At 39.6% G+C, this 24,799-nt stretch overlaps 2 protein-coding genes across 3 annotated transcripts; both read left to right on the forward strand.

The window, feature by feature from the left end:
- The first annotated feature begins 3,019 nt into the window (after positions 1-3,019).
- On the forward strand, positions 3,020-12,977 carry LOC143880003 (UDP-glycosyltransferase 76B1-like). 2 transcript variants are annotated; one of them, XM_077382751.1, is made up of 3 exons: positions 3,020-3,800; positions 8,090-8,639; positions 11,940-12,977. In XM_077382751.1, exons 2-3 carry the CDS (start codon positions 8,147-8,149, stop codon positions 12,815-12,817), a joined length of 1,371 nt encoding a protein of 456 aa, XP_077238866.1. In that variant the 5' UTR covers positions 3,020-3,800; positions 8,090-8,146; the 3' UTR covers positions 12,818-12,977. The 2 variants fall into 2 exon arrangements, with proteins under 2 accessions (XP_077238866.1, XP_077238864.1); XM_077382749.1 differs by having other exon boundaries at positions 3,021-3,800; positions 8,074-8,639.
- Positions 12,978-15,811: 2,834 nt separating this feature from the next.
- Positions 15,812-22,817, forward strand: LOC143880004 (UDP-glycosyltransferase 76B1-like). The gene is made up of 2 exons (XM_077382752.1): positions 15,812-16,545; positions 21,770-22,817. The coding sequence occupies exons 1-2, from the start codon at positions 16,053-16,055 to the stop codon at positions 22,642-22,644; spliced, it is 1,368 nt and encodes a 455-aa protein (XP_077238867.1). The 5' UTR covers positions 15,812-16,052; the 3' UTR covers positions 22,645-22,817.
- The last annotated feature ends 1,982 nt before the right edge of the window (positions 22,818-24,799 follow it).

The raw sequence follows: 24,799 nt of genomic DNA on the forward strand, positions 1-24,799 counted from the left end.
GGGAATTCTCGTCAAACTAGCCCAAATCTTTCTAATAGTTATTGGTTTCCAACTTTCCATCATTATTGAACGTAGAAATCTCCTCTTCTTTTCGAAATAAATCTCCTCTTCCTTCCCGTATAAGTAACCCTTGCTCATTTGCTGAACAAACATCTCATCTCATCTTCCTTTTGGTAACCCTAACCAGCCACTCTAATGACACTATCACATTAACTCGCTACTCATTGCCCTCACCCTCGCCATTGCCGTAACCTTGCCTTCCCACTTTCCCTGAGCAGTAAGCACAAAAAACCCCTGCTATATTTTTGGTTTCTATTATATTCTTAGTATTTTAGAATCTGTATATGTTTTTAGTCACATTTTTTAAGTCTGTCACCTATTTTTTCTAGTGGTTATGATGGAATGATCCAGTTCTTGGACTTTTAGAGGGTCTAAGGTACTGTGAAAAAATAAATGTCTGCGGCTGATAATTTATCTAAGGATTTCAGCCTGAGTAATGGGTAAAACTTTATTATCAATTATTTGGATGTAAGCAACTCAATGGGTTTTTAGGGCGGTGATAAATTCACCCCCTATACTTCAAAATGGACTGTACATTCCACACCGTAGGATGATCCAAACAACAATGAAAATAGGTCGTGCCCCAAAAATCATTTCCATAGTATGATCCTAGCCCTCTGATCTATAGAGAAACTAAATATAATCAAACCTCGATAGATCGGACGGCAAGGATCATCCTATGGAAGTGATTTTTGGGGCACAACCTATATACATTATGGCCCATCAAATGGACGGTTTGGATCATCCTATGGTGTGGGCTTTACAGTGAATTTTGAAATATAGGGGGTGAATATTGTAATAGAACGGGGTGAATTTATCACTGCCCGGTTTTTATCACAGAGTTTTCCTTTTGGAGTTTTTATATGGTGTAAGGCCTTACAACTATACGGTGGAGGTACCACCATTGATATTTGATCCAACAGGAGCTCACTTTTTGAGAAGCTGCTATTGGATCAAATATCACGGGTGGGACCTCCACCGTACAAAGGCCTATATTAATTTGTGTACTAATCTTAGTAAGACATATTAGGACACTCCGATGGACGGTCCGATTTAAAATGGATCGTGATCGTGACGTGGAAAGTAAGATCCAAAGAACAATCCAAATCCGACCCGACCGATAAGAAATTTGAATGGATCGTGACTGTGACATAGGTGGATCCGATTCGAAGTGGATCCGTTGACACCCCTAATAATTCATTCAACTGTGCCCTTTTTCTTCTGTTCCAAAAAAATAAATGTTCTCTGCCAAATTGCCACTTCCGATGCCTAATTGTTTATGTATTATCAAAACAATGTATGTCGATATGATACCTAGATAATTATTAATCAACTTTTCTTAAGCCCTGAATTTTTTAAGGAACCCTGAATTTTTTAAGGAACCCGAAGTAAACGATACAAGTGGAGGACATAAAAACCTTGCCACTAACCCTTCATGATATGAGAAAAATATGTCAGAAATCCCCTTTACCCTCAAAATTAAAGACATTATTTATTGCGTATATAAGGAATGCACGATTGGTTGCATATAACTCTTCTGGACTCCTTTGGTAGTCTTGCCCAATTCCAAAAGACTAAATTTATGCAATTATAAACCAACTTCTTGGCCGTTTTTCTATTCACATGTTTGCATACAGACACAAAGGAAACGATATTTATAACCTACTAATTAATGTCCTTTCTGCAACTTTGATGCTTTCATTTCCACCCATTATTATATGGTCTAAACTGCACATTTGCAAGGGAGGTTTGGCATAGAGTCCTATGTAGATTTGGCATTTCATGGGTTTTTGTAACCCGTTTAGCCCAACACGTAAACTCTTGATCCTTGGTCCCTTGGAAGAGGAAAGGAAAAATATTATGAAATGTGGTTTTACTAGCTTCCCTTTGGGTATTGTGGAAGGAAAGGAATGCTAGAATCTTCAAGGGTTTTGTTAAGAGTACTGCCTTCATATTTGTTAAGGCTATCACTTTAACAATCTCTTGGGTGAGGTCTCTTCCGTCTTTTACCTTTGTTTCCGCCTTAGACCTTTGACACGGAAAGAGGTGTGCTTAGGTGGAAGTCAATCTACGCGTGTGTCTCCAAAATGGTCTCCCCCTCCTTCGGTTTCCTCAAGCTTAATTTTGATGGTTCAAGTTTGGGGAATCCTGGCCCTGCAGGAGTGGGTGGCCTTCTTAGGAACGAGTTTAGAGACACTCTTTGGGCTTTCTCTGGACCCTTAGGGATTTGTGACTCTAGCGAAGCTAAAGTTAGGCGGCTCTTCAGGGTATTAAATTGTTGGCTCCTTATGACTTATCGAAGGTTATTGTTGAGGGGGGTTCCCTCAACGTTATTAGGTGGTTGAATGGTAGAGGTAAGCATCCTTGGCATTTCTCTTGCTGGATTGATGAGATCTTGATGTGGACTAGGTTGGGAGGCAAGGGGAATATCTGTGTGGCATTTTGTACATAGATTGCATATTAGGCATGTGTTGTAATTGTGTAATGTTGAGTGGCATTTTGTATTGAGGTTAGGGGTGCAATTTGGATAAGTTTGTGGGGTTAAAAAGGGAAGGGTATGGACAGATGTCACCTTATCAAGAGGAGCACATGCACTTGACCCACTTGGAGGGACACTTGTCAATTCCTCATAACTTCAGATCAGAGATCTATTTCCACCAATCCTAAACTTCCAAATGGTAGCCAGTTAGACCATTTGGTGGTACCCAAGGGCCCCCAACCCCTCACCTATAAATAGGGAAGAGGTGTGCTCATTTCACCACTTTTTGGAATCTTGGAGTGCCTGGAAATTTTAATTTCTGATTTGCAACTCTGAGATTTAGAATGCAAGTTTTCATTGAATTTCAGTCTTGTGATTCTAGTTAATCCTAACAACAAGTGAATGGTAATTGTCTGTGAAGAGAATGAAATCAGTGAGTTCGTTTGGTCTGTATTTTTTTTTCTAGTTCCTTCAACTCGTGTTGTTGAATGCTGTAAATCCTATTCGATCTATCGTTCCTCTATCAGGACCACATCAGATTTTGATGTGACTTGGGGACTCTCCCACTTCTTTCTACAATGTAAAGGAAGCATTTAGATTGGCTAAGTATGGAGTGTTGAGATCGGATTTAGAATTATTCGACTTCCTCCCCGTGACAGGGACCCTTTGGTTTACTTGACTTTTTTCATATGAATGATTCATTATCCTTCAAAAAAAAAAAAAAACCTCTGCCAGAGTTGAAAAGCAAGCTTCACCCATTTCCATTTACAAACTTAGAACCCAATTCAATGGCAAGAGAAGGAGGAGAAAGGCAAGTTCAGCAAGAGAAAGGGCGTCGCATAGTGTTTTTCCCATGCCCATTACAAGGCCATATAAACCCTATGCTTCAACTAGCCACCCTTCTCCACTCCAAAGGCTTCTCCATCACCATAATTCACACGTAGTTCAACTCTCCTATCCCTTCCAACTATACCAACTTCAGCTTTGAACCCATCTCGGATGGCCTACAAGAGGCCTCCGCCAAGGACTTTATGACCCTTCTTGTGGCTCTTAACATCAGGTGTGAAGCGCCGTTTCGAGATTGCTTGGCTCGAATTCTATCGGAGAGTAAGCGAGATTCGATCGCATGTATCATCTCTGATGCTGTCATGCACTTCACTTGAGCTCCCAAGAATCGTCTTACGAACTAGCCCTGCCTCTCGTTTCCTTGCCTTTGCCAAGTTCCCGCTTCTCCAGCAAAAGGGTTTCCTTCCCATCAAAGGTGTGTATAAATCTCCTATACTGTGTTTTTTTCGTGTTTAACTAATCTTTAGATACCCTTTGACATTATTTGCATAAAATGAGTTTTTATATAATGTCCGACTGCGAAGTACCATCAAATCGGCACTACCCTCGATATTTGATCCAACAGCAGACCACTTTTTAAGAGGCTGCTGTTGGATCAAATATCAAGGGTGGTACCTCTGATGGAGTACCATCAACCACCTTGACAGGACTTCACGGTCGGGCATCATATAATTTCTCGCATAAAATAACCTTATTTGCAAATACCACCTTATTTTAATGGTATCCGAAAGACTTGGAGCCATTAGGATGGAGTCAAAAGATACTCAGTGGTAATGGTCAGAGAATTTTCATCTGTATCTGTTTGGGTTTTGTTTTCTATGATGCTTAGCTTGTACCACTACTTTACTTCTATATCTTACTTATCTTTTTAAAAAAATGAAAAACAAAAAAATAGCAAAATTTTCTGTTTTTATTGTATTGGCAAGCTGAAATTGAACCTCAAGGTTGAAGAACAAAGCCTTGATCAATTGAGCTAGAGGCTCAACTCTAAAGGCATGTTTGGCTACCATGAATTTTTATTTTTTTTCCAAGGATATTACCTTACCCAATGGGTGAGAGATGGTGGGAAAGGGATAGATACGAGAGGGACTAAGTGAGGAGAGGGTAAGAAAGCTTGAAAACTAGGAAACAAAAATCTTCACCCAAAATGAGATTGATTTTTTCCTTATTTTTTAGCCACTTCTTATCCTCTACTCATTCGTGCCACTCAAGCTTCTCCTCCAACCCAACCTACCCTCTCTTGACTCTCCCCACTTGGAGAAACTAATTTTTTATCATGAAAAAAAATTTCATGGTTGCCATACATGGCCTAAATTAGTAAAATTTCCTTCTTTTTTTTACATTGGTAAAAGGATAATCTATGTTTATAGAAATAAAACAATGCTTTAGTACCCCACGACCGCATTCTATTACAATGATGTGTGCCTACTTTGGCACAGTGGGTCTCGCCCATAATTTATATAATCGGTCCTTTTGATAGGCCTAATGTCAAATAATGTGAATTTTTTGTGTGGTTTACATGGACAACAAAAGTCCTTATGATAGTTCACTTTCATGCATGCCTAAAGACTTCTGTGGTCAAGTATACATGTTCCACTTAAAAAAAGAGGCAATGGTTCACTTTCGACTGGGAAAACACATTATTAGATATTTAGATGGTATGATTGCATGATTGGCATGACTTTAGGCCATGTTTGGCATTGGCAACCACGAAAAAAAATTCACAGAATATTTTTTTTTTACACGGGTGGAGGGAGGACTGGTGAGTGCGTGGTACTAGGGGTGCAAGTTTGGCCCTGTAAGCCCTGACCCGCCTTGAGCCCGAACAAGGTCAGGGATGGATTTTCCAACCCTGAGGGCGGGTCAGGGTTCATTTTTTTAGACTCTGACTCAGGTCGGGTTCTGGGTTAATACCTCGGGTACCCTGACCCGGCCCGACCCTAAGTTTTCAATTATAGAATTGAACCATCTGTGCATGTTTCTTTTGCTAATGTTTTCTATTATCTTGGATTGATGTTTGTTTAGATTATTATTATTAATTGTCTCTGTTGCCCGTCATGTTGTTGAATTCATATTGTCTTATTTTGTTATCTTTCTCTCTTTATTGATCATTTTGTTCTATATGATAAGTGGTTGCTTTATTTTTGGCACTCTTAACATGTATTTGCACTAGGGTCAATTAGGCCCGGCCCGGCCCGGCAATGCCCAATCAGGGCCAATTAGGGCGGGCCAGGGCCAGCACTGAGCCCTGTAAGGCAGGCAATGGGTTGAGGTTTTTCGGCCCTTACTCAAGGTTAGGGCGGGTCAGGACCGAGATAATGGGATCTAGGGTTGGGCTAGGGTTTTGAAAAACCTGACCCAACCCGACCCTGTTGCAGCCCTAGGTGGTACATAGGGCCGTGATAGGGTTGGTAAAAAAGAAAATAAATTCCCTGTTTAAAATAGGATTTTTGCTTACTCTGTTTTCCATGCTCTGTTCGCCACCCCATCAAATCTCTCTCTCTCACACACACACACAGCTCTTTGCCCTCTCTCACATTAGATAAACGAATATTCCAGGAATTTTATTTTAAGGTAGCCAAACAAGCACTTAGGCTTCAAGAGATCCAAGTAAGAGGACTATCATAGTGGGTCTCCAGTCTTGCACTCCAGTCCAGGGGAGACAAAAGAGAATTTGCTCTACTATACTTGGTCAATGTACTCACTTTCTGTGCTCCCAAGACTTTTGTCACTTTGCAGTTTGGCTTGCAGATAAGACAAAACACATACAGAATATTTGACCTGTCAGTTACAGCACATGCCCATTTAATTATTCTTGTAAAGAGTAAAATGTTGCTAGGCCTACTATTAATGTATAGCCAAAACGATTCAAGGGAAAATAATCTAAACAAATTCCATGGAAAATAATATCCCATTTAAACAAGATTTTTTTCTCTTTGTTTACCAGCACCATCACCTGCTGTCCTCAGCAGCTTTCTCTACCCTTCTCTCACCTTTTGTAAACAAATATTCCATTTTTTTAATGGATGCCAAAGATGCCCTCGGTGTTTTAACTTCTTTGTTTATTTGCATTTCCATCATATCCTTGACCGATTGTTTCTACACCGAAAAAAAAAAAAAAAACGAAAAATTATTAAAAAAATGCAAAGTTTTGTCGAAATTGTGAATAAAGGGTAGTGATTTAAAATTTATAAAAATGATTTTGTCTGGTGAGAGAAGATGGCTTTTAGGACAAATATACTCCTCCTACATCTTTTTTCCCTCCACCCTTTTGCGCCTATCCCTATGCACTTATTACCTTCTCACCTACCACCTTCTTCTTCCTCAAGGCTTTTCTAACGTGGAAAACTCCATTGAAGGATTTTGAAGGTTGCCATTTACAACAGGGTTTCGTATTTATGAGGGTTTATTCATGATAAACTTATCGAAGCAGTGTTATAAAATGCAAAGAAAATGGATTTTGAGCTTAAAACTGAATTTTGTTGTTTTCCCCATTTTTATGATAAATCCATTTTCTTTGCATTTTTGGATTCTAAAACATCAAAACCAAGCTTCAATTTATGGTTGCCTGCATGACACTAAGATTACAACGTATATCCCTATTATCCTTGAAATTATTACTCAATTTAAAGATAAAAATCCTTGGAATTATCCCTATTCTACTGGTTTCTATCGGAAGTCCGAACAAAACTTTGGACTTCCGAATGGAAGTCAGTATACGTAACCAAATTACTGGTTCCATTCGGAAGTCTGGGGTATAAAATGTGGTTCCCTAGTGGTTTTGGGGTATAAGATGTGGTTCCCTAGTGGTTCTGGGGTATAAGATGTGGTTCCCTAGTAGTTTCAGGGTATAAAATGTGGTTCCCTAGTGGTTCCGAGGTATAAAATGTGGTTCCCTAGTGGTTTCAGAGTATAAAATGTGGTTCCCTAGTGGTTCAAGGGTATAAAATGTGGTTCCGGAGTATAAAATGTGGTTCCCTAGTGGTTCCAGGGTAGAAATGTGGTTCCCTAGTGGTTTCAGGGTAGAAAATGTGATTCTCTAGTGGTTCCGGGGTAGAAAATGTGCTTCCTTACCCCGGAACCACTAGGGAACCACATCTTATACCTCGGAACCACTAGTGAACCACATCTTATACCCCTGAACCACTAGGGAACCACATTTTATGCCTCAGAACCACTAGGGAACCACAATTTATACTCCGGAACCATTAGGAAACCACATTTTCTACCCCGGAACTACTAGGGAAGCACATCTTCTACCCCGAAACCACTAGGGAACCACATTTTATACCCCGGAACCCAGACTTTATCTAGGAACCCGGAGTAAACGATACAAGACGACATGAAAACCTTGTCTCTAACCCTGCATGATATAAGAAAAATATTTTAGAAAACCCCCCTACCCCCCAAATTTAAAACATTATTTATTGTGTATATGAGGAATACACAGTTGATCGCATATAAGTTTTCTGCACTCCATTGGTAGGCTGGCCCAGTTACAAAAGACTGAATTTATGCAATTATATATAAATCAACTTCTTTGTCTTTTTTCTATTCATATGTTTGTGTACAGACACGAAGGAAACGATATTTACAACCTACTAATTAATGTCCTTTCTGCAATTATGATGCTATCAATTTCATCCTTCTATAGTCCAATCTCTGGCTAACTAGTTTGTAATATATAGTGTAACCTCTGGCCAGTGTTGAAAAGCAAGTTTGACCCATTTCCATTGCAAACTGAGAGCCCAAATTCGATCAATGACAAGAGAAGGAGGAGAAAGGCAAGTTCATGAAGAGAAAGGGCGCCGCATAGTGTTTTTCCCATGTCCATTACAAGGCCATATGAACCCTATGCTTCAACTAGCCACTCTTCTCCACTCCAAAGGCTTCTCCATCACCATAATTCACACACAGTTCAACTCTCCCAACCCTTCCAACTTTCCCAACTTCAGCTTTGAACCCATCTCGGATGGCATACAAGAGACCTCCACCAAGGACTTTATGGCCCTTCTTATAGCCCTTAACATCAGGTGTGAAGCGCCCTTTCGAGATTGCTTGGCTCGAATTTTATCGGAGAATAAGCGAGATTCGATCGTATGTATCATCTCGGATGCCATCATGCATTTCACACAAGCTGTTGCAAACCATTTGAAGCTCCCAAGAATCGTCTTACGACCTAGCCCGCCGTCTTGTTTCATTGCCTTCGCCAACTTCCCGCTTCTCCGGCAAAAGGGTTACCTTCCCATCAAAGGTGTGTATCAATCTCCTATACAGATCTCTCGTTGGTCTTTTCTTTGGTTTTGGATATCTTTTGATACACTTTTGAAATTATTTGCATTTGAGGCTATTAATATAGGGGGTGTAGTTGATGAGTTTGAAACTACAAGGTTATCACTATTTGTGTCAGATAGTTTAGGGGGTGTAACTGTATTTTTTCCTTATATTTTTGTTCCGAAGAAATAATCTCACTTATATATAGTGGTTATAATGATTCTATTACTTAACCTTAAGATGGTATAGTTAAACATGGGTGCAAAACAAATTTTACACCCATCTTTAAGACTACATAAAAATTGATGTAAAATTTGTTTTATGTTAGTAAAAAATGAACATAAAACAAATTTTACGTGCATTTTTAGATCGAAAGATACGGAACCCTAAGTGAAAATAGGCATAAAGTTTCTTTTATTCCCATTTTGGGTCGAATGAAAAGAGCTTTGCAAATAGATCAACTTAAAATAACCTTAGGGCAGTGATATTTCCACCAAAAATTGATGTAAAATTTGTTTTATGTTGTAAAAAATGAACATAAAACAAATTTTACGTGCATTTTTAGATCGAAAGATAGGGAACCTTAAGTGAAAATAGGCGTAAAGTTTCTTTTATTCCCATTTTGGGTCGAATGAAAAGAGCTTGCAAATAGATCAACTTAAAACAACCTTAGGGCAGTGATATTTCCACCCCCTCTGATGGCTATCCCCCCCCCACCCCCCCTCCCCTCCCTCTAACAGTTTTCGTTGACTTTTATGAAGGTGTGGAGAAGCAACCGTCCAAAAGCATAAAAGTGAACGAAAACTGTAAGAGAGTGGTGGGGGGGTGGGGGGGTGGGGGGGGGGGGGTTGGTGGTGGGGAATCACTCCCCTAACCTTATTTGCAAATACGACCTTATTTGAATGGTACACAAAAGACTCAAGAGTCAAGAGCCTTTAAGATGGAGTCAAAAGATACTCGGTGGTAATGGTCAGAAAACCTATCATCTCTGTCTGTTTGTCTGTTTGTTTTTTTTGTTTTCTATCACGCTTAGCTTGTACCACTAGCTTACTTCTATCTCTTCCTTATCTTTTCATAATGAAAAACAACAAGAACAGCAAATTTTCTGTTTTTTAGTGTAATGGTAAGCTGGGATTGAACCTCAAAGCTCAAGGCAGAAGAACAAAGCCTTGACCAATTTAAGCTAGAGGCTAAACTCTGAAGGCACGTTTGGCGACCATGAATTTTTTTTTCCGGGAATATTAGCTTATGCAATGGTGAGGGACCGGAGGAAAGGGATAGACACGAGTGGGACCGAGTGAGGAGAGGGTAAAAAAAGCCGAAAAACCATGGAAACAAAAAATTCCACCCAAAATGAGATTGGCTTTTTCTTTATTTTGTAGCCACTTCTTACCCTCTACTCGGAAGGTTGCTCCATTGTGACCAGGTGGTCACGGGTTCGAGTCACGGAAATAGCTTCTTTGCAGAGCAGGAGTAAGGTTGCGTACATCTAGCCCTCCCAGGCCTGCAATGGCGGGAGACTAGTGCACTGAGCTACCCTTTTTTTTTTTTCCTTACCCTCTACTCATTCGTGCCACTCTAAGCCTCTCCTCCCCGCCCACCCTACCCTCTCTCTCTCCCCACTTAGAGAAACTAATTTATCATGAAAAAATTTCACGATTGCCAGACATGGCCTAAATTAGTAAAATTTCCTTTTTCTTTTACATCAGCAAAAGGGGAATCTTTATTTAGGGAAAAGATATCAAAATTCCAGTGTTTTGATAAGATGCGCTGATCATCTTATCGTCCAGCATTTAAAGGACTGTCAGATGAATTTTACATTTCTCATAAAGCTCTTATAATATGTCCTTTAAATACTTAAGGACAACATGCTGCACACATCTTATAAAAACAATGGAGTGCTGCAATCATTTCCCTTTGTTTATAGAAATAAAACAATGCATAAGTAGCGTACCACCTCATTCTCTAACAATAGGGTGTGCCTACTTTGGCACATGGGGTCTCGCCCATAAGATAGCATAGACAAACAAAAGTCTTTACGCAAGCAAAGTTTCACTTTGATATGCATGCGTCAAGACTTCTGTCGTCCAAGTACACGATGGTCCACTTTAAAAAAAAGCAATGGTTCACTTTCAACTGGGAGTCTGGGACAACACATATGATTGCATGATTGGCATGACAGGCATGACTCTTAGGGCATGTTTGGCAACCATGAAAAAATAATTAAAAAATAATTCACAGAATATTGTTTACACAATGTGTGAGGGGTGAGAGGGCTGGTGAGTGGTAGGGATGGTAAACAAAGAAAGAAAAAGCCTCTGTTTAAAATAGGATTTTTGTTTACTCTCTCTCTCTCTCTCTCTCTCCGCCCTCTCTTACATTAGATAAATCCAGAATTTTTTTGGGAAATGATAAATGCGCTCCTTTTTATCACTTCGGACACCTAGTAATGAAAAGGGGCGCATTTATCATTTCCCTTTTCTTTTTTTCAGGGTACAAGCACTTAATTAGGCTTCAAGAGGTCTAAAGCAAGGACTACAAAAAACACCCAGAAGAAAAGAAAGAAAAAGAATAGAAACAAAAAGAAAAGGGAAATGATTTTTGCGCTCCAACGTTTTGATAAACATGCGCTCCAATTTTTGTCGTGTAGTATTTAAAGGGCTGTGAGAGGAATATTATGGTTCTCCAAAAGCTCTTAAAGCCCTTTAAATACTACACGACAAACATGTGGAGCGCATGTTTATCAAAACATCGAAGTGCTGAAATCATTTCCCAAAAAAACTTGTTGGCAATCACATTTAGTGTCTAATTGGATTATATCATTTTCAAGGTATGACCCATCTATATATGCTGGGCTCACTAGAAGATTAAGCTCAAACTTTCAATGACTGAATTATTAGTCCTACCTTTCAAAAGTAATTTCTTCTTACCAAGCAAAAGGATAAAACTTCTGGCTATAATTTCAGTTTCTTGCACTGCTGATCACATACACATCTATATATGCTGGGCTCACTAGAAGATTAAGCTCAAACTTTCAATGACTGAATCATTAGTCCTACCTTTCAAAAGTAATTTCTTCTTACCAAGCAAAAGGATAAAACTTCTGGCTATAATTTCAGTTTCTTGCACTGCTGATCACATACACATCAAAGACTTGTGAATTTTAACAATGGTGAATTCATATTCCTCATTACTTTTGCTTTCTTTGAGAAATAATGAGATGTGTTCATCAAGTTAATTTCCTGTCATCAATTCATATTTCACTATTTTTTCTTATCAGATCCTCAATCGAAAGTCCCAGTGTCCGAACTTCCGCCCCTCAGAGTCAAGGACATTCCGACGATAGACACGAAGAACTCCTCCGAAGAATTTGATCAATTGATACCTCATATGATCAGTGAAACACTGGCATCTTCAGGACTGATTTTGAACTCCTTAGACTACCTTGAGCGAACTTCATTAACACAAATTCAACAAGATTTTTCAATTCCAACTTTCCCAGTAGGCCCCCTACATAAATACTCACCTGGCTCCTCCAACAGCTTGTTAACACAAGACCCAAGCTGCATTGCCTGGCTAGATAACCAAGTGCATGGTTCAGTTATCTATGTGAGCTTTGGAAGCTTAGCAGACATGGAGAAACAAGAATTGGTAGAGACAGCATGGGGCTTAGCAAATAGTGACCAACCTTTTTTGTGGGTGATTCGACCCGGTTCAGTCGGGGGCTTGGACTGCGTCGAATTGCCTGAAGGGTTCGAAGAGAAGACAAGGGGGAGGGGTTGTGTGGTGAAGTGGGCACCACAACAAGAAGTGCTGGCCCACCCTGCAGTGGGAGGGTTCTGGACTCACTGTGGTTGGAATTCTACATTGGAGAGCATATGTGAAGGGGTCCCAATGCTTTGTTGGCCTTCTTTTGGAGACCAAAGGGTAAATGCAAGGTATCTGAGTCATGTTTGGAGGGTAGGACTTGAACTGGAGAATGGGTTGGAAAGAGGGGAGATAGAAAGGGCAATAAGAAGGTTGATGGTAGAGAAAGAAGGGGAGGAAATGAGGAAGAGGGTCAAGGTTCTGAAGGAAAATGCAGAGAGTTCTATAAGGAAAGGAGGTTCTTCCCAAGAGTCCTTAGAAAGATTGGTGGATTACATCTTGTCATTTTAAGTTTACCAGTCTCTTTGTCGTACTCTTTGATATCCTTGTTTTAATGCTGTTTATTTTCTTCTTATAGTGGGTGAACTCAGATAAGGCCTAGATGTAAGTCTCTGTAGTGACTGTGATTGTGGCCATTATTGTATTTTATTATAAGGGGTCTTTGGAAACAGGACTATGTTCTCTCACTAAAAACGATGGATCCCAAGATGAAAATGCGTCTACTCTAAGAGTTTATTGTTTGCAGAAAATGCCATTATCTCTATGGCCTATTTCGGGCCAGGTCAAGTTTAAAGAGACTGCAGTTTCTCACCGGGCCAATGCAATATTGAAGGAGGATGTCACGCCCCAACTCGAGAACACGGAATAGCACATGACAGCACTGCATCCCATGGGAACAAGTACCATAAGTATGCAAGGCTAAACTTGACTATGAATTTTGCATACTTCCAATTCTACAAATTACGTCATTTATAGTTCTCTAGAATTTACCTTCAATCTAAAATTCCCGAAATCGAATAAATAAGCCCACTAGTTTTTAATTTCAATAAAACTCTGAATCGTAAATGCATTTTACATTGCATGGCTAGATATACTAAGGGGCCGTTTGGATACGCGGATTTTAAAAACCAGGATTTTAGTTTGAAATCAGTGTAAAAGAGGGTTCATGATCAGGCTGCTATGTGCTGTCCTGGCAGCGTTTCTTGGATTTTAAGCAAGAAAATCAGGTTTTAAAAATCTCTCCTGCAACCTGAGATTTCTAAAACCAGAAAAATGGGAGGATCTTCTACTCTCTTGTTGAGGGAAAGAAGGGAGAAAAGTTACCTGGTTTCTCTTGTCTCTAACCCTCTTTTACACTGTTTTCAAACTAAAAACTTGGTTTCTAAAATCCGCGTATCCAAACGGCCCCTAAGTTTCAGAAAGATTAATTGAACAGAGTCTATTATAAAATCATCTAATCCTCACACTACTCAGTATCCCATGACATTTCACAATCAAGAATGATTCCTCGGTATCTGAAAACTAAAGGCTACTGTTTTTTTCATGATAGGGACTCTCGCAGAAAAGCATTTCATGACTGGCGGCTGTTGCATTAGAGATTGCATATATAACCACAGGCTTGTGTTTTTCATTCTTGTTCATATAGAAGGATTAATGATTCTAGATAGTAAACAGAAGTTTGACATCTAAACATTCATAAATAGTCATTTGGATATTGTTAATTGTGATCGGTAGAGTTATTGCAAAGTTGAAGTCTGAACAAGGGCAGAGGCACCCGGGGGGGTTCCATAATTACTCTTTGCCCCACTTCAATTTTTAATTTTCGTGAAAGGGGAGCAAATGTTATTCTGTCAATTGTTTTACCCTTAAGTCCAAAAGCAAATCTTGGGTTTTCAAAAATCGCAACTGTGCTATTTTTAGGATTTCGTTTACAAATCCTTGCTTTTTTGGTTTCTATCACGATTTTGATAATAGTGTGCCCTTCTTTGTGTTCCAATAAGTATATGTGCCTGAGTTTTTATCCAGTCGGCACATGAGGGAGAGTGGAAGGTTTTGGTCTGAGGCGGCCGTTCTTTTGTAAATTAGAGTGGGGTTGCAGCAGCAAGTATCTAGAGGTAGCTGGGAAGAGAAAGGAGGAGAAACTTAATTTAAGTGAATGCCTTAGTACAGGATCTGTGAGATTTTATCTTGCAAGAGAGAAAGAACGGGAGAGAATGTCATCTTGCTATATAGTATAGGATCAGTGAGATTTTATCCAGTCACTAGTTACTTGCTCGAGGAGACTCTGGTTCCTATTAGATTACAAATGCGATGCTGAGTTTTTATATGATGCCCGGCTGTCAAGTACCGTAAAAAAGGTACCGCCCTTGATATTTGATCGAACAGCAGCCCACTTTTTAAGAGGCTGCTGATGGAAAAAGTGGGCTGCTGTTCGATCAAATATCAAGGTTGGTACTTTTAAAGTACCACCTTGACGCTACTTCACGGTCAGGCACAGTATAATTCCTCATGCTATCAAGCTAAAATTTGAAATAGTCAAATCAAATCATATATGGTTGCCGTCATTAAGATTTCGAATAATGCATAATTTATTTTCATGCATTAAATTCATTCAACTGTCCCCTTTTTCTTCTATTCCCAAAAATGTTCTCTCCGCCAAAGTGCTATTTCCGATGCCTAATTGTTTATGTGCTATCAAAACAATGGTATTTAGATATGATAGATAATTATAAATCAACTTTATTTAAACCTGGAATTTATTTAGGAACCCAGGGAGGCACCTACAATTTCAATGATAAGAATAAACGATACAAGGGCATAAAAACCTTGCCTCTAATATACCCTTCATGATACAAGAAAAATATGTTAGAAAACCCCTTACCCCAAAAATTAAAAACATTACCTCGTGAATGAAGACAAAAGCTGTTTTCTTCATTCACAAGGTGGCTGGTCTGACTTGCGACAGACCAGCCGCCAAAAGCCTTTTGTGATGGACGCTAGCAATTCCCTTATTACATATATAAGAAGGGAAAAGTGTTTCTAGATGGTTGACTAGATAAATTTATCTAGTCGGTGGACTAGAAATAGGGTGGCCCATGTTGTTTGGGTGATGTAAACCACTCATTTGATAGGCCCTGCCATAGATAGGGTGTGCCAAAAAAATCATCTCCATAGGATCATCCTAACCCTTCGATTTGTGGAGGTTAAAATAAATGGGTATAAAACTCCACAAATCTGTCCATTTTTCACCTCCCCAAATCGAAGGGTTAGGATGATCATGTGGACCTTATTTTTTGGGAACACCCTATCTATGTCCTGATGTCAGGGCCTCTCAAATGAATGCTTTGGACCATCCAAATAATGTGGGCTCGCTGTGTTTCTGGCTGGCGGACTAGATAATGTCATCCAGTCGGCTGACCAGAAACACTTCCCCATATAAGAAATATATGGTTAATCTCAAATAGCTGCTCTAGTCTCCTTTGGTAGGGTGGCTCAATTCCAAAAGACTGAAATTATAGGCGCAAAACAGGCATCTTTGTGGAGAACAGCCGCCTTTTATGAATCAAATGAACAAGACAAAATATGCTAAAAAGTCAACCTATTTAGCTGTGCTCACATGCAAAAGCCAGCCACAAAATGGCTTTACGCGAAATTGGCTAGCAAATCCCTTATTATATAGTCTAACCTCTGTCTACAGTTGAAAAGCAAGTTCGACCCATTTCCATTGCAAACTCAACCCAACACAATGGCAAGTGAAGGAGGAGAAAGGCAAGCTCAGCAAGAGAAAGGGCGCCGCATAGTGTTTTTCCCATGCCCATTTCAAGGCCATATAAACCCTATGCTTCAACTAGCCACCCTTCTCCATTCCAAAGGCTTCTCCATCACCATAATTCACACACAGTTCAACTCTCCTAACCCTTCCAACTATCCCAACTTCAGCTTTGAACCCATCTCGGATGGCCTACAAGAGGCCTCCGCCAAGGACTTTATGGCCCTTCTTGTGGCCCTAAACATCAGGTGTGAAGCTCCCTTTCGAGATTGCTTGGTTCGAATTCTATCAGAGAATAAGCGAGATTCGATCGTATGTATCATCTCCGATGCAGCCATTCATTTCACACAATCTGTTGCAAACCATTTGAAGATCCCAAGAATCGTCTTACGAACTAGCCCGGCATCTTGTTTTGTTGCCTTCGCCAAGTTCCCACTTCTCCAGCAAAAGGGTTACCTTCCCATCAAAGGTGTGTAACAATCTCCTATACAGATATCTCTGTAGTGCTTTTTTTTTTTTTTTTTTTCCGTGTGTGTTTAAAGATATCTTTGGATAGCCTCTTGAAAATATTTGCATATAAGGCTATTAATCATCATTTGCAAATGTTGATTATATTTTTGCTGAGAAGAAATAACCTCAGTTTTATATAAGGTGATAATTATTCTAGGGAGCTGATATTTCCGCTCCACTTTTAGACCAATCCAATCCACTTGGAGTGGATTGGTCTAAAAGTGGAGCGGAAATATCAATTCGCCTATGTTTTGAATATTCACTCAAACTTGGAGTGGATTGGTCTAAAAGGAGAGCGGAAATATCAATTCCCCTATTCTAATACTTAACTTTAAGATGGTATAGTTAAACATGGGCGTAAAACAATTTTTACACCCATTTTAAAGTGAAAATAGCCGTAAAGTTTCTTTTACGCTCATTTTAGGTCGAAAGAAAAGGAGCTTGCAAATGGAGTCAACTTAAAATAACCTTATTTGCAAATACTACCTTATTTTAAGGGTATCCAAAAGACTTAAGAGCCTTTAAGGTGGAGTCAAAAGATACTCAGTGGTAATGGTCAGAAAACTTATCATCTTTGTCTGTTTGCTTTTTGTTTTCTATCATGGTTAGCTGTACCACTAGCTTACTTGTATCTCTTCCTTATATCTTTTTAAAAAAGGAAAAATGACGTGGCCACATCTCTCCCGATTGCAAGGGATAGAAACTTTCCCAAGACATAAAGTGGGTTTCCTTTTTTTTTTTTTTTTGTAGTCATGTTCCTGATACTTCCTTTCTTTATATTATTTATTTCCTTCTTGTGGTAGAATTATTTATAGGTTCCTTTTTTATATCTAGCTATTAGGTAGTTTGGGCAAAAAATATAAGGCATGTTGCCTTTTTCTTTGAATTTTAATGTAGTATATTCGAGTCATCTCTTGTAACTAGGGGTGGACATGGGTCGGGTCTAACCCGAAGAACCGAATCGAACCGGCCTATATGGTTCGGTTCGGGTCTAGTCTTTGATGGTTCGGTTCCGGTTCCAAATTTTGGGAACCGACATTAGCCGGTTCGGTTCTGGGTTTGGAGTCTTGGAACCGATAACCGAACCGAACCGGTTCACATATATATTAAATTATAAATATTAAAAAAAAAGCAAATATGAAAGCGCAGTGATATTCCCTATATTCCCTCCCCGACGAATAAAATCACCCCTTCACTCTTAACATCCCATAGATCTACTCCAATGCCTATTGTCAGATTGTGATAATGCTTACTGCTTAGGTCCTAACCTTTATTAAAAATAATTATTATTCCTGTTTGTAGAAGAATTAAGGCTAGCTTATCTATGTGTGCTAGTGCTACTATGTTTTGGGAGATTCCATTGAAATTGTAGTCACTAAACAAAAAAAAAAAAAGAGGAAAAAAATGGGTAAACCCAGAACCGAACCAAACCGAACAAATATTGTTCGGTTCCGGTTCGGTTCGGTTCCGTGGAACCATGGTCCAGTTCCGGTTCCGGTTCCCAAATTTGGGAACCGACAAGGATCGGTTCGGCTCTGGGTTTGGGGCAGAACCGAACCGACCCGACCCATGTCCACCCCTACTTATACCATCCGTGAATGCAATAGCGATTTTACTTTTTGGCTGAAAATTAAAGGGAAGTTTTCTTCTTGTGTTATTTTGTTCTTCTTGGATTCGACGAAAGCCCTTCGTGGATTCGAAGGTTTGCCCGATCGGAGGTCGACCACAATCAATCCCCGACTCGTTCTTCGCGCTTTCGGCTACGCAAGGTGGTATCAAAGCCATGCTACTTTCCATGGCTTCCCACGGAGAATGAGAAAATCAATCGACTGTGGCGGTAGAGATGTTCAATGTTCTACAAGCTATTGTTAATCAAATGGCGGAACAATTGACACGGTTGAATCCTATTGAGCGCGCGCTACCCTAAATCGACGACGGAGATTGGCAACGGGATGCTCACGCTCTAAATCGAGTTCAACGTCCCCGCACAAGAGATACGTATTTCCTGACGATGATTACTCTAGCGAGGAGAAATTCGAGGAAATCATCCATCCGAGGCATGCGCGTGGTCGGGTTCCGCAAACCATGGCCCGTGATCGTGAATACTGTATTAAGATGGATTTGCCCGAATTTAATGGCCAACTCCACATCGAAGAATTTCTTGATTGGCTTGCGGCGGTCGAGAGATTTTTCAACTACATGGAAGTTTCCGAGGAGAAAAAGACAAAACGTGTGGTCATCAAACTTAAGGGAGCCGCTTCGACAAGGTGGGAGCACCTACAACTCTCACATACAAGGATGGGAAAGCGACCAATCTGGATGTAGGCACGGATGCGTCAAATCCTTCGCGAGAGATTTCTTCCCATTGATTATGATCAGGTACTCTTTCAGCAGTACCAAAATTGTCGCCAAGGTAGTAGATCAGTTCGAGATTATATGGAAGAGTTCTATCGGTTATCGTCCAGAAACGATATTTAGAGACTGAGACACAACGAGTGGCACGCTACAAAGGCAGTCTTCATCAGTTAATCTATGATCAAATTGCTTCCCACCCGATTTGGATGTTGTCTGAGGCAGTAAAGATGGCGGAACAAGTTGAGACCATGCTCAACCGTTCGTCCCAAAGAGATTTTTATGAGAGTCAAGCCGTGGTAGAGACACCGCAAACGACGATTTCTATGGCGAAAGAAAATGCGGTTTTGAATCTTCCTGTTGGGATAAACAAGTCTACCAAAGCACTCCCGACACGAGGAAGAGGACGTGAAAATATTTCATCTACTTCGGCAACAACCCAAATTTCACGGCGAGATCCGTATGAGTCACAGTTTGAGCAGCGGATCATATGCTACAAGTGCAACCAAGTGGGTCACAAATCCAATCAGTGTCCCCAAGGTGACTGGCGTATGACAAATCTAGTTGTTGGTGAAGAACATGAAGAAACTGAAGAAGAGGGACAAGATACAAAAGATCCCATTCCTACTTCTTGAGCTCCCGGACGATTATTGGTGATACATCATGCTATGTGCACATCAAAAGTAGAGGAGTACGTCTACAAAACGCAACAATATCTTCAGATGCAAGTGTATGGTCAAATAAAGGGTTTGCAACGTCATCATTGATGGAGGTAGCATGGAGAATTACGTGTCAAAGGACATGGTGAAGAAACTGAAGTTAAAGACAGAGAAGCATCCTATTCCCTATAAGCTCGGTTGGATTTCCAAGGGTAACGAGAAAAGGTAACCGAACGTTGTCATATTCCTTTTAAAATTGGTGTTTTTAAAGATGAAGTTCTTTGTGATGTTATCAATATGGATACTTGCCATCTTTTAAATGGGGAGACCTTGGCAATTTGACAAGGATTCCACTCATAAGGGAAGAGAGAATGTCTTCATTGTTCACCATGACAATAAGAGTTATGGGCTTCAACCTTTGGCGGATGAAAAAGACCTTAAAGCTTTTCAAGTGGAGGGGCAATCATGTTTGACAGTAAAAGAATCTTTTGTCAAATCTAAGAACAAGAAGCTGATACGTAAAGGTGACAAAAATAGGGACTGATTGAGGAGAGTATAAGAAAAGCCTGAAAAACAAGGAGACATAAAACTCCAGCCAAAATGAGATTGAATTTTTCCTCGTTTTTAGCCATTTCTTACCCTCTACTCATTCGTGCCCCTCAAGCCACTCCTCCTCCCGCCCACCCTAGACCATTTTTCCTCGTTTTTAGCCATTTCTTACACTCTACTCATTCGTGCCCCTCAAGCCACTCCTCCTCCCGCCCACCCTAGACCCTACGCTCTTTCCCGAGACTTAGAGAAACTAATTTATCATGAAAAAAATTTCATGGTTACCACGTCTTATTTTACATCGGCAAAAGGGGAATCTATGTTTATAGAAATAAAACAATGCATTAGTAAGGTATGACCTCATTCTATTACAATGGGGTGTGCCTACTTTGGCATAGTGGGTCTCGCCCATAATTTATCTGAACCGTCCATTTGCTAAGCCTTGTTTGGAACTTCTATGGTCCAACAAATCATGCCAATCATTTCACCCAAATGTCAAATAATGTGCATTTTTTTGTCGTGTTCATGGACAACAAAAGTCTTTATGCAAGCAATGGTTCACTTTCATGCATACATAAAGAATTTTGCTGTCCAAGTACACAATGGTCCACTTAGGAAGGGGTGAGAGGGCTGGTGAGGGGGTGGGGACATAGGGCTGTGAAACAAAGAAAAAAAATTTCCCTGTTTAACAATATAGGATTTCTCTCTCTCTCTCTCTGCCCCCTCTTACATTAGATAAACAAATATTCCACGAATATTTTTCAAGGTAGCCAAATAAGCACTTAGGCTTCAAGAGATCCAAAGTAAGAGGACTATCATAGTGGGCCTCCAGCCTCGCACTCCACTAAAACATAGGGAAGAAAAAAAGAATGTGTTACCATACTTGGTCAATGCACTCACTTTCTTTGCTCCAAGACTTTTCACTTTGGACCAGTTTGGCTTGGAGATAAGACAGAACACATGCAGAATATTAGACCTGTCAGTTACAGCAAATGCCCTTTTAATTTTTCTTGTACAGAGTAAAATGTTGCTAGGCCTACTATTAATGTAAAACCAATACGATTCTGTCAGGGAAAATAATGGAAACAAATTCTATGAAAATAATATCCCATTAAAAACTCCAGGTGTAAGAAGGTTTCCAATTTTTCTTGAAAACAGGAAAAAATTTTGATTTTCAAAAAATAAAAAATCCATGGAAGAGAAAGGAAAAAAAAAAAAGAACAAAAAATTCTTGGCAATCACATTTAGTGGAAAAATCTCCTAAGATAAGGAAGTGTGTCTAATTAAATTTTATGATTTTTAAGGCATGACCCATCTATGATGGGCTCACTAGAAGATTAAGGTCAAACTTTCAATCACTGAATTATTATTTCTACCTTCATTCACTGAATTATTAATCCTGCCTTTCAATAGTAATTTCTTCTCACCGAGCAAAAGGAAACAAATGTTTCAGGCTACCATTTCAGTTTCTTGCACTCCTCATCACATACATTTCATAGAGTTGCGCATTTTAAGATTGGTGAATTCATAATCCTCATTATTTTTGGGTTCTTTGAGAAATAAGGAGATATTCTCATCAAATTTCCTGTCTTCAATTCATAATTCATGAGTTTTTCTTATCAGATCCTCAATCGAAAGTACCAGTGTCTGAACTTCCGCCCCTCAGAGTCAAGGACCTTCCAACAATCGAGACGAATAACTCCGATGATTTTGATCAATTGATACCTCTCATGATCAGTCAAACACTGGCGTCTTCGGGACTGATTTTGAACTCCTTAGACTGCCTTGAGCAAACTATATTAACAAAAATTCAACAAGAATTTTCAATTCAAACTTTCACAGTCGGCCCCCTACATAAATACTCATCTGGCTCCTCCAACAGCTTGTTAACACAAGACTCTACTTGCATTGCCTGGCTAGATAACCAAGTGCCTGGCTCAGTTATATATGTGAGCTTTGGAAGCATAGCAGACATGGAGAAACAAGAATTGGTGGAGACAGCATGGGGCTTAGCCAATAGTGACCAACCTTTTTTGTGGGTGATTAGACCCGACTCGATCCGCGGCTTGGACTGGGCCGAATTGCCCGAAGGGTTCGAAGAGAAGACAAGGGGAAGGGGTTGTGTGGTGAAGTGGGCACCCCAGCAAGAAGTGCTGGCCCACCCTTCAGTGGGAGGGTTCTGGACCCACTGTGGTTGGAATTCTACATTGGAGAGCATATGTGAAGGGGTCCCAATGCTTTGTTGGCCTTCTTTTGGAGACCAAAGGGTGAATGCTAGGTATGTGAGTCATGTTTGGAGGGTAGGACTTGAACTGGAGAATGGGTTGGAAAGAGGGGAGATAGAAAGGGCAATAAGAAGGTTGATGGTGGAGAAAGAAGGGGAGGAGATGAGGGAGAGGGTTAAGGTTCTGAAGGAAAATGTAGAGAGTTCTTTAAGGAAAGGAGGTTCTTCCCAAGAGTCGTTAGAAAGATTGGTAGATTACATCTTGTCATTTTAAGTTAACTCTCTTTGTATTACTCTTTGATATCCATGCTTTAAAGCTATCCTTGTTTTAATGCTGTTTCATTTTCTTCTAGTGGGTCAACTCAGTAAGACCTAGATGTCTACTTGCAGTGACTAAGATTGCTGCCATTATTGTATACATTTTATTATGAGGTGTATTTGGTGACAGGATTATGCTTTCTTACTAAAGAAGATGGATCAAAGTATCAAACAATGTAATTGCATCACCATTCAAAAAAAAAAAAAAACAATGTAAATGCATCGAGTTAATTTGCAGAAAATGCCATTATATCTGTGCCCTATTCCGAGGGCAGGACAAGTTTAAAGAGGCTGGAGTTTCTCACCGGCTGACACTCCATGGATTAAATACCATTAAGTATCCAAGGCTAAACTTGGCTGAGATTTTAACATACAACGAATTCAACAAATTACACCCTACAAGCAATTAGGGCTGGTTATTCGGTTATAACCGAACCGAAATAACCGAAATTTGATAACCGAAATAATTTTGGTTATCAAATTTCGGTAACCGAAACCGAACCGATAAAAAATTCGGTTATTTCAGTTAACCGAATAGTGTGAGAAAAAGTGGGAAAAAAACAAAATCTTGGTTTCGATCGGAGGGCTAGGATCATACAATCGAAATGATTTTTTGAGCATACCCTAATTAAGTTGTGATCAATCAAATGGACGGTTTTGATCATCCTGTGGAGAGCCCATATAGCACTTTTTTTTTTATAAAAAAAATGGTTTTTATCAAAATTTCAGTTATTTCGGTTAACCGAATTGTGTGAGAAAAAGAGGGAAAAATAACAAAATCTCGGTTTCGATCGGAGGGCTAGGATCATCCAATCGAAATGATTTTTTGAGCACATCCTAATTAAGTTGTGATCAATCAAATGGATGGTTTTGATCATCCTACGGAGTGCCCATATAGCACTTTTTAAAAAATAATAATAATGGTTTTTATCAAAATTTCAGTTATTTCGGTTAACCGAATTTTTTTTGAGATAACCGAAACCGAAACCGAATAATCGAATTTCCAAAAAAAAAGAAGCCTGAAACCGAACCGAAAAGGAAAAAAACCGAACCGAACCTACGGAATCAATTCGGTTCGGTTATAACCGAATAATGAACACCCCTACAAGCAATATGATTTTTCCCGGCTGTTGCACATTCGCCGGCAGTGCAAAATAGGTATACATTTTTGAAGGCGACGAGGTCCTAACCAACCGCCCCCCTCTCAAATAATAATAATAATAATAATAATAATAATAATAGTAATAATAATAACAACAATAATAAATAAATAATCACATGTTTTTACCAGTGGTCCCGACCGCCTTTGAAGATATATATATATATATATATATATATATATATATATATATATATATATATATACAGAGAGAGAGAGAGAGAGAGAGAGAGAGAGAGAGAGAGAGAGAGAGAGAGAAGTGTAGCTACACATACGTATGTGTAGCTAACTTAGCTATACCGACGCCTTAAAATACAGTGGGCCCCACATTGTTTCTGTGATGCAAACCATTCAAGGCGACGAGGTCCTAACCACCCCCTCCCCTCAAATAGTAATAATAACAATAATAGTAATAATAATAATAACAACACTAACAAATAAATAATCACATGTTTTTACTAGTGGTCCCGACCGCCATAGAAGATATATATATATATATATATATATATATATATATATATATATATATATATATAGAGAGAGAGAGAGAGAGAGAGAGAGAGAGAGAGAGAGAGAGAGAGAGAGAAGTGTAGCTACACATACATGTAGCTAACTTAGCTACACCGACGCCTTAAAATACAGTGGGCCCCACATTGTTTCTGTGATGCAAACCATTCATTTGATGGGCCCTCACATAGATGGGGTCTGCCCAAAAAATCAGCTCCATAGGATCATCCCAACCTACGATTTGTGGAGGCAAAAATGGACGTGTAAAAACCTTCACAAATCTGTCCATTTTTTCCTCCACAGTTTGAAGGGTTGGGATCATCTAATGGAGCTGATTTTTTGGGCACAACCTATCTATGTGAGGGCCTATCAAATGAATGGTTTGCATCACCGAAACAGTGTGGGGCCCACTGTATTTTAAGGCACTGGTGTAGCTTAGTTAGCT

The sequence above is a fragment of the Tasmannia lanceolata genome, unplaced genomic scaffold (genome assembly GCF_043159265.1).
Source record: "Tasmannia lanceolata isolate RefF3 unplaced genomic scaffold, GAP_Taslan_0.1 ptg000006l, whole genome shotgun sequence".
Taxonomy (NCBI): Eukaryota; Viridiplantae; Streptophyta; class Magnoliopsida; order Canellales; family Winteraceae; genus Tasmannia; species Tasmannia lanceolata.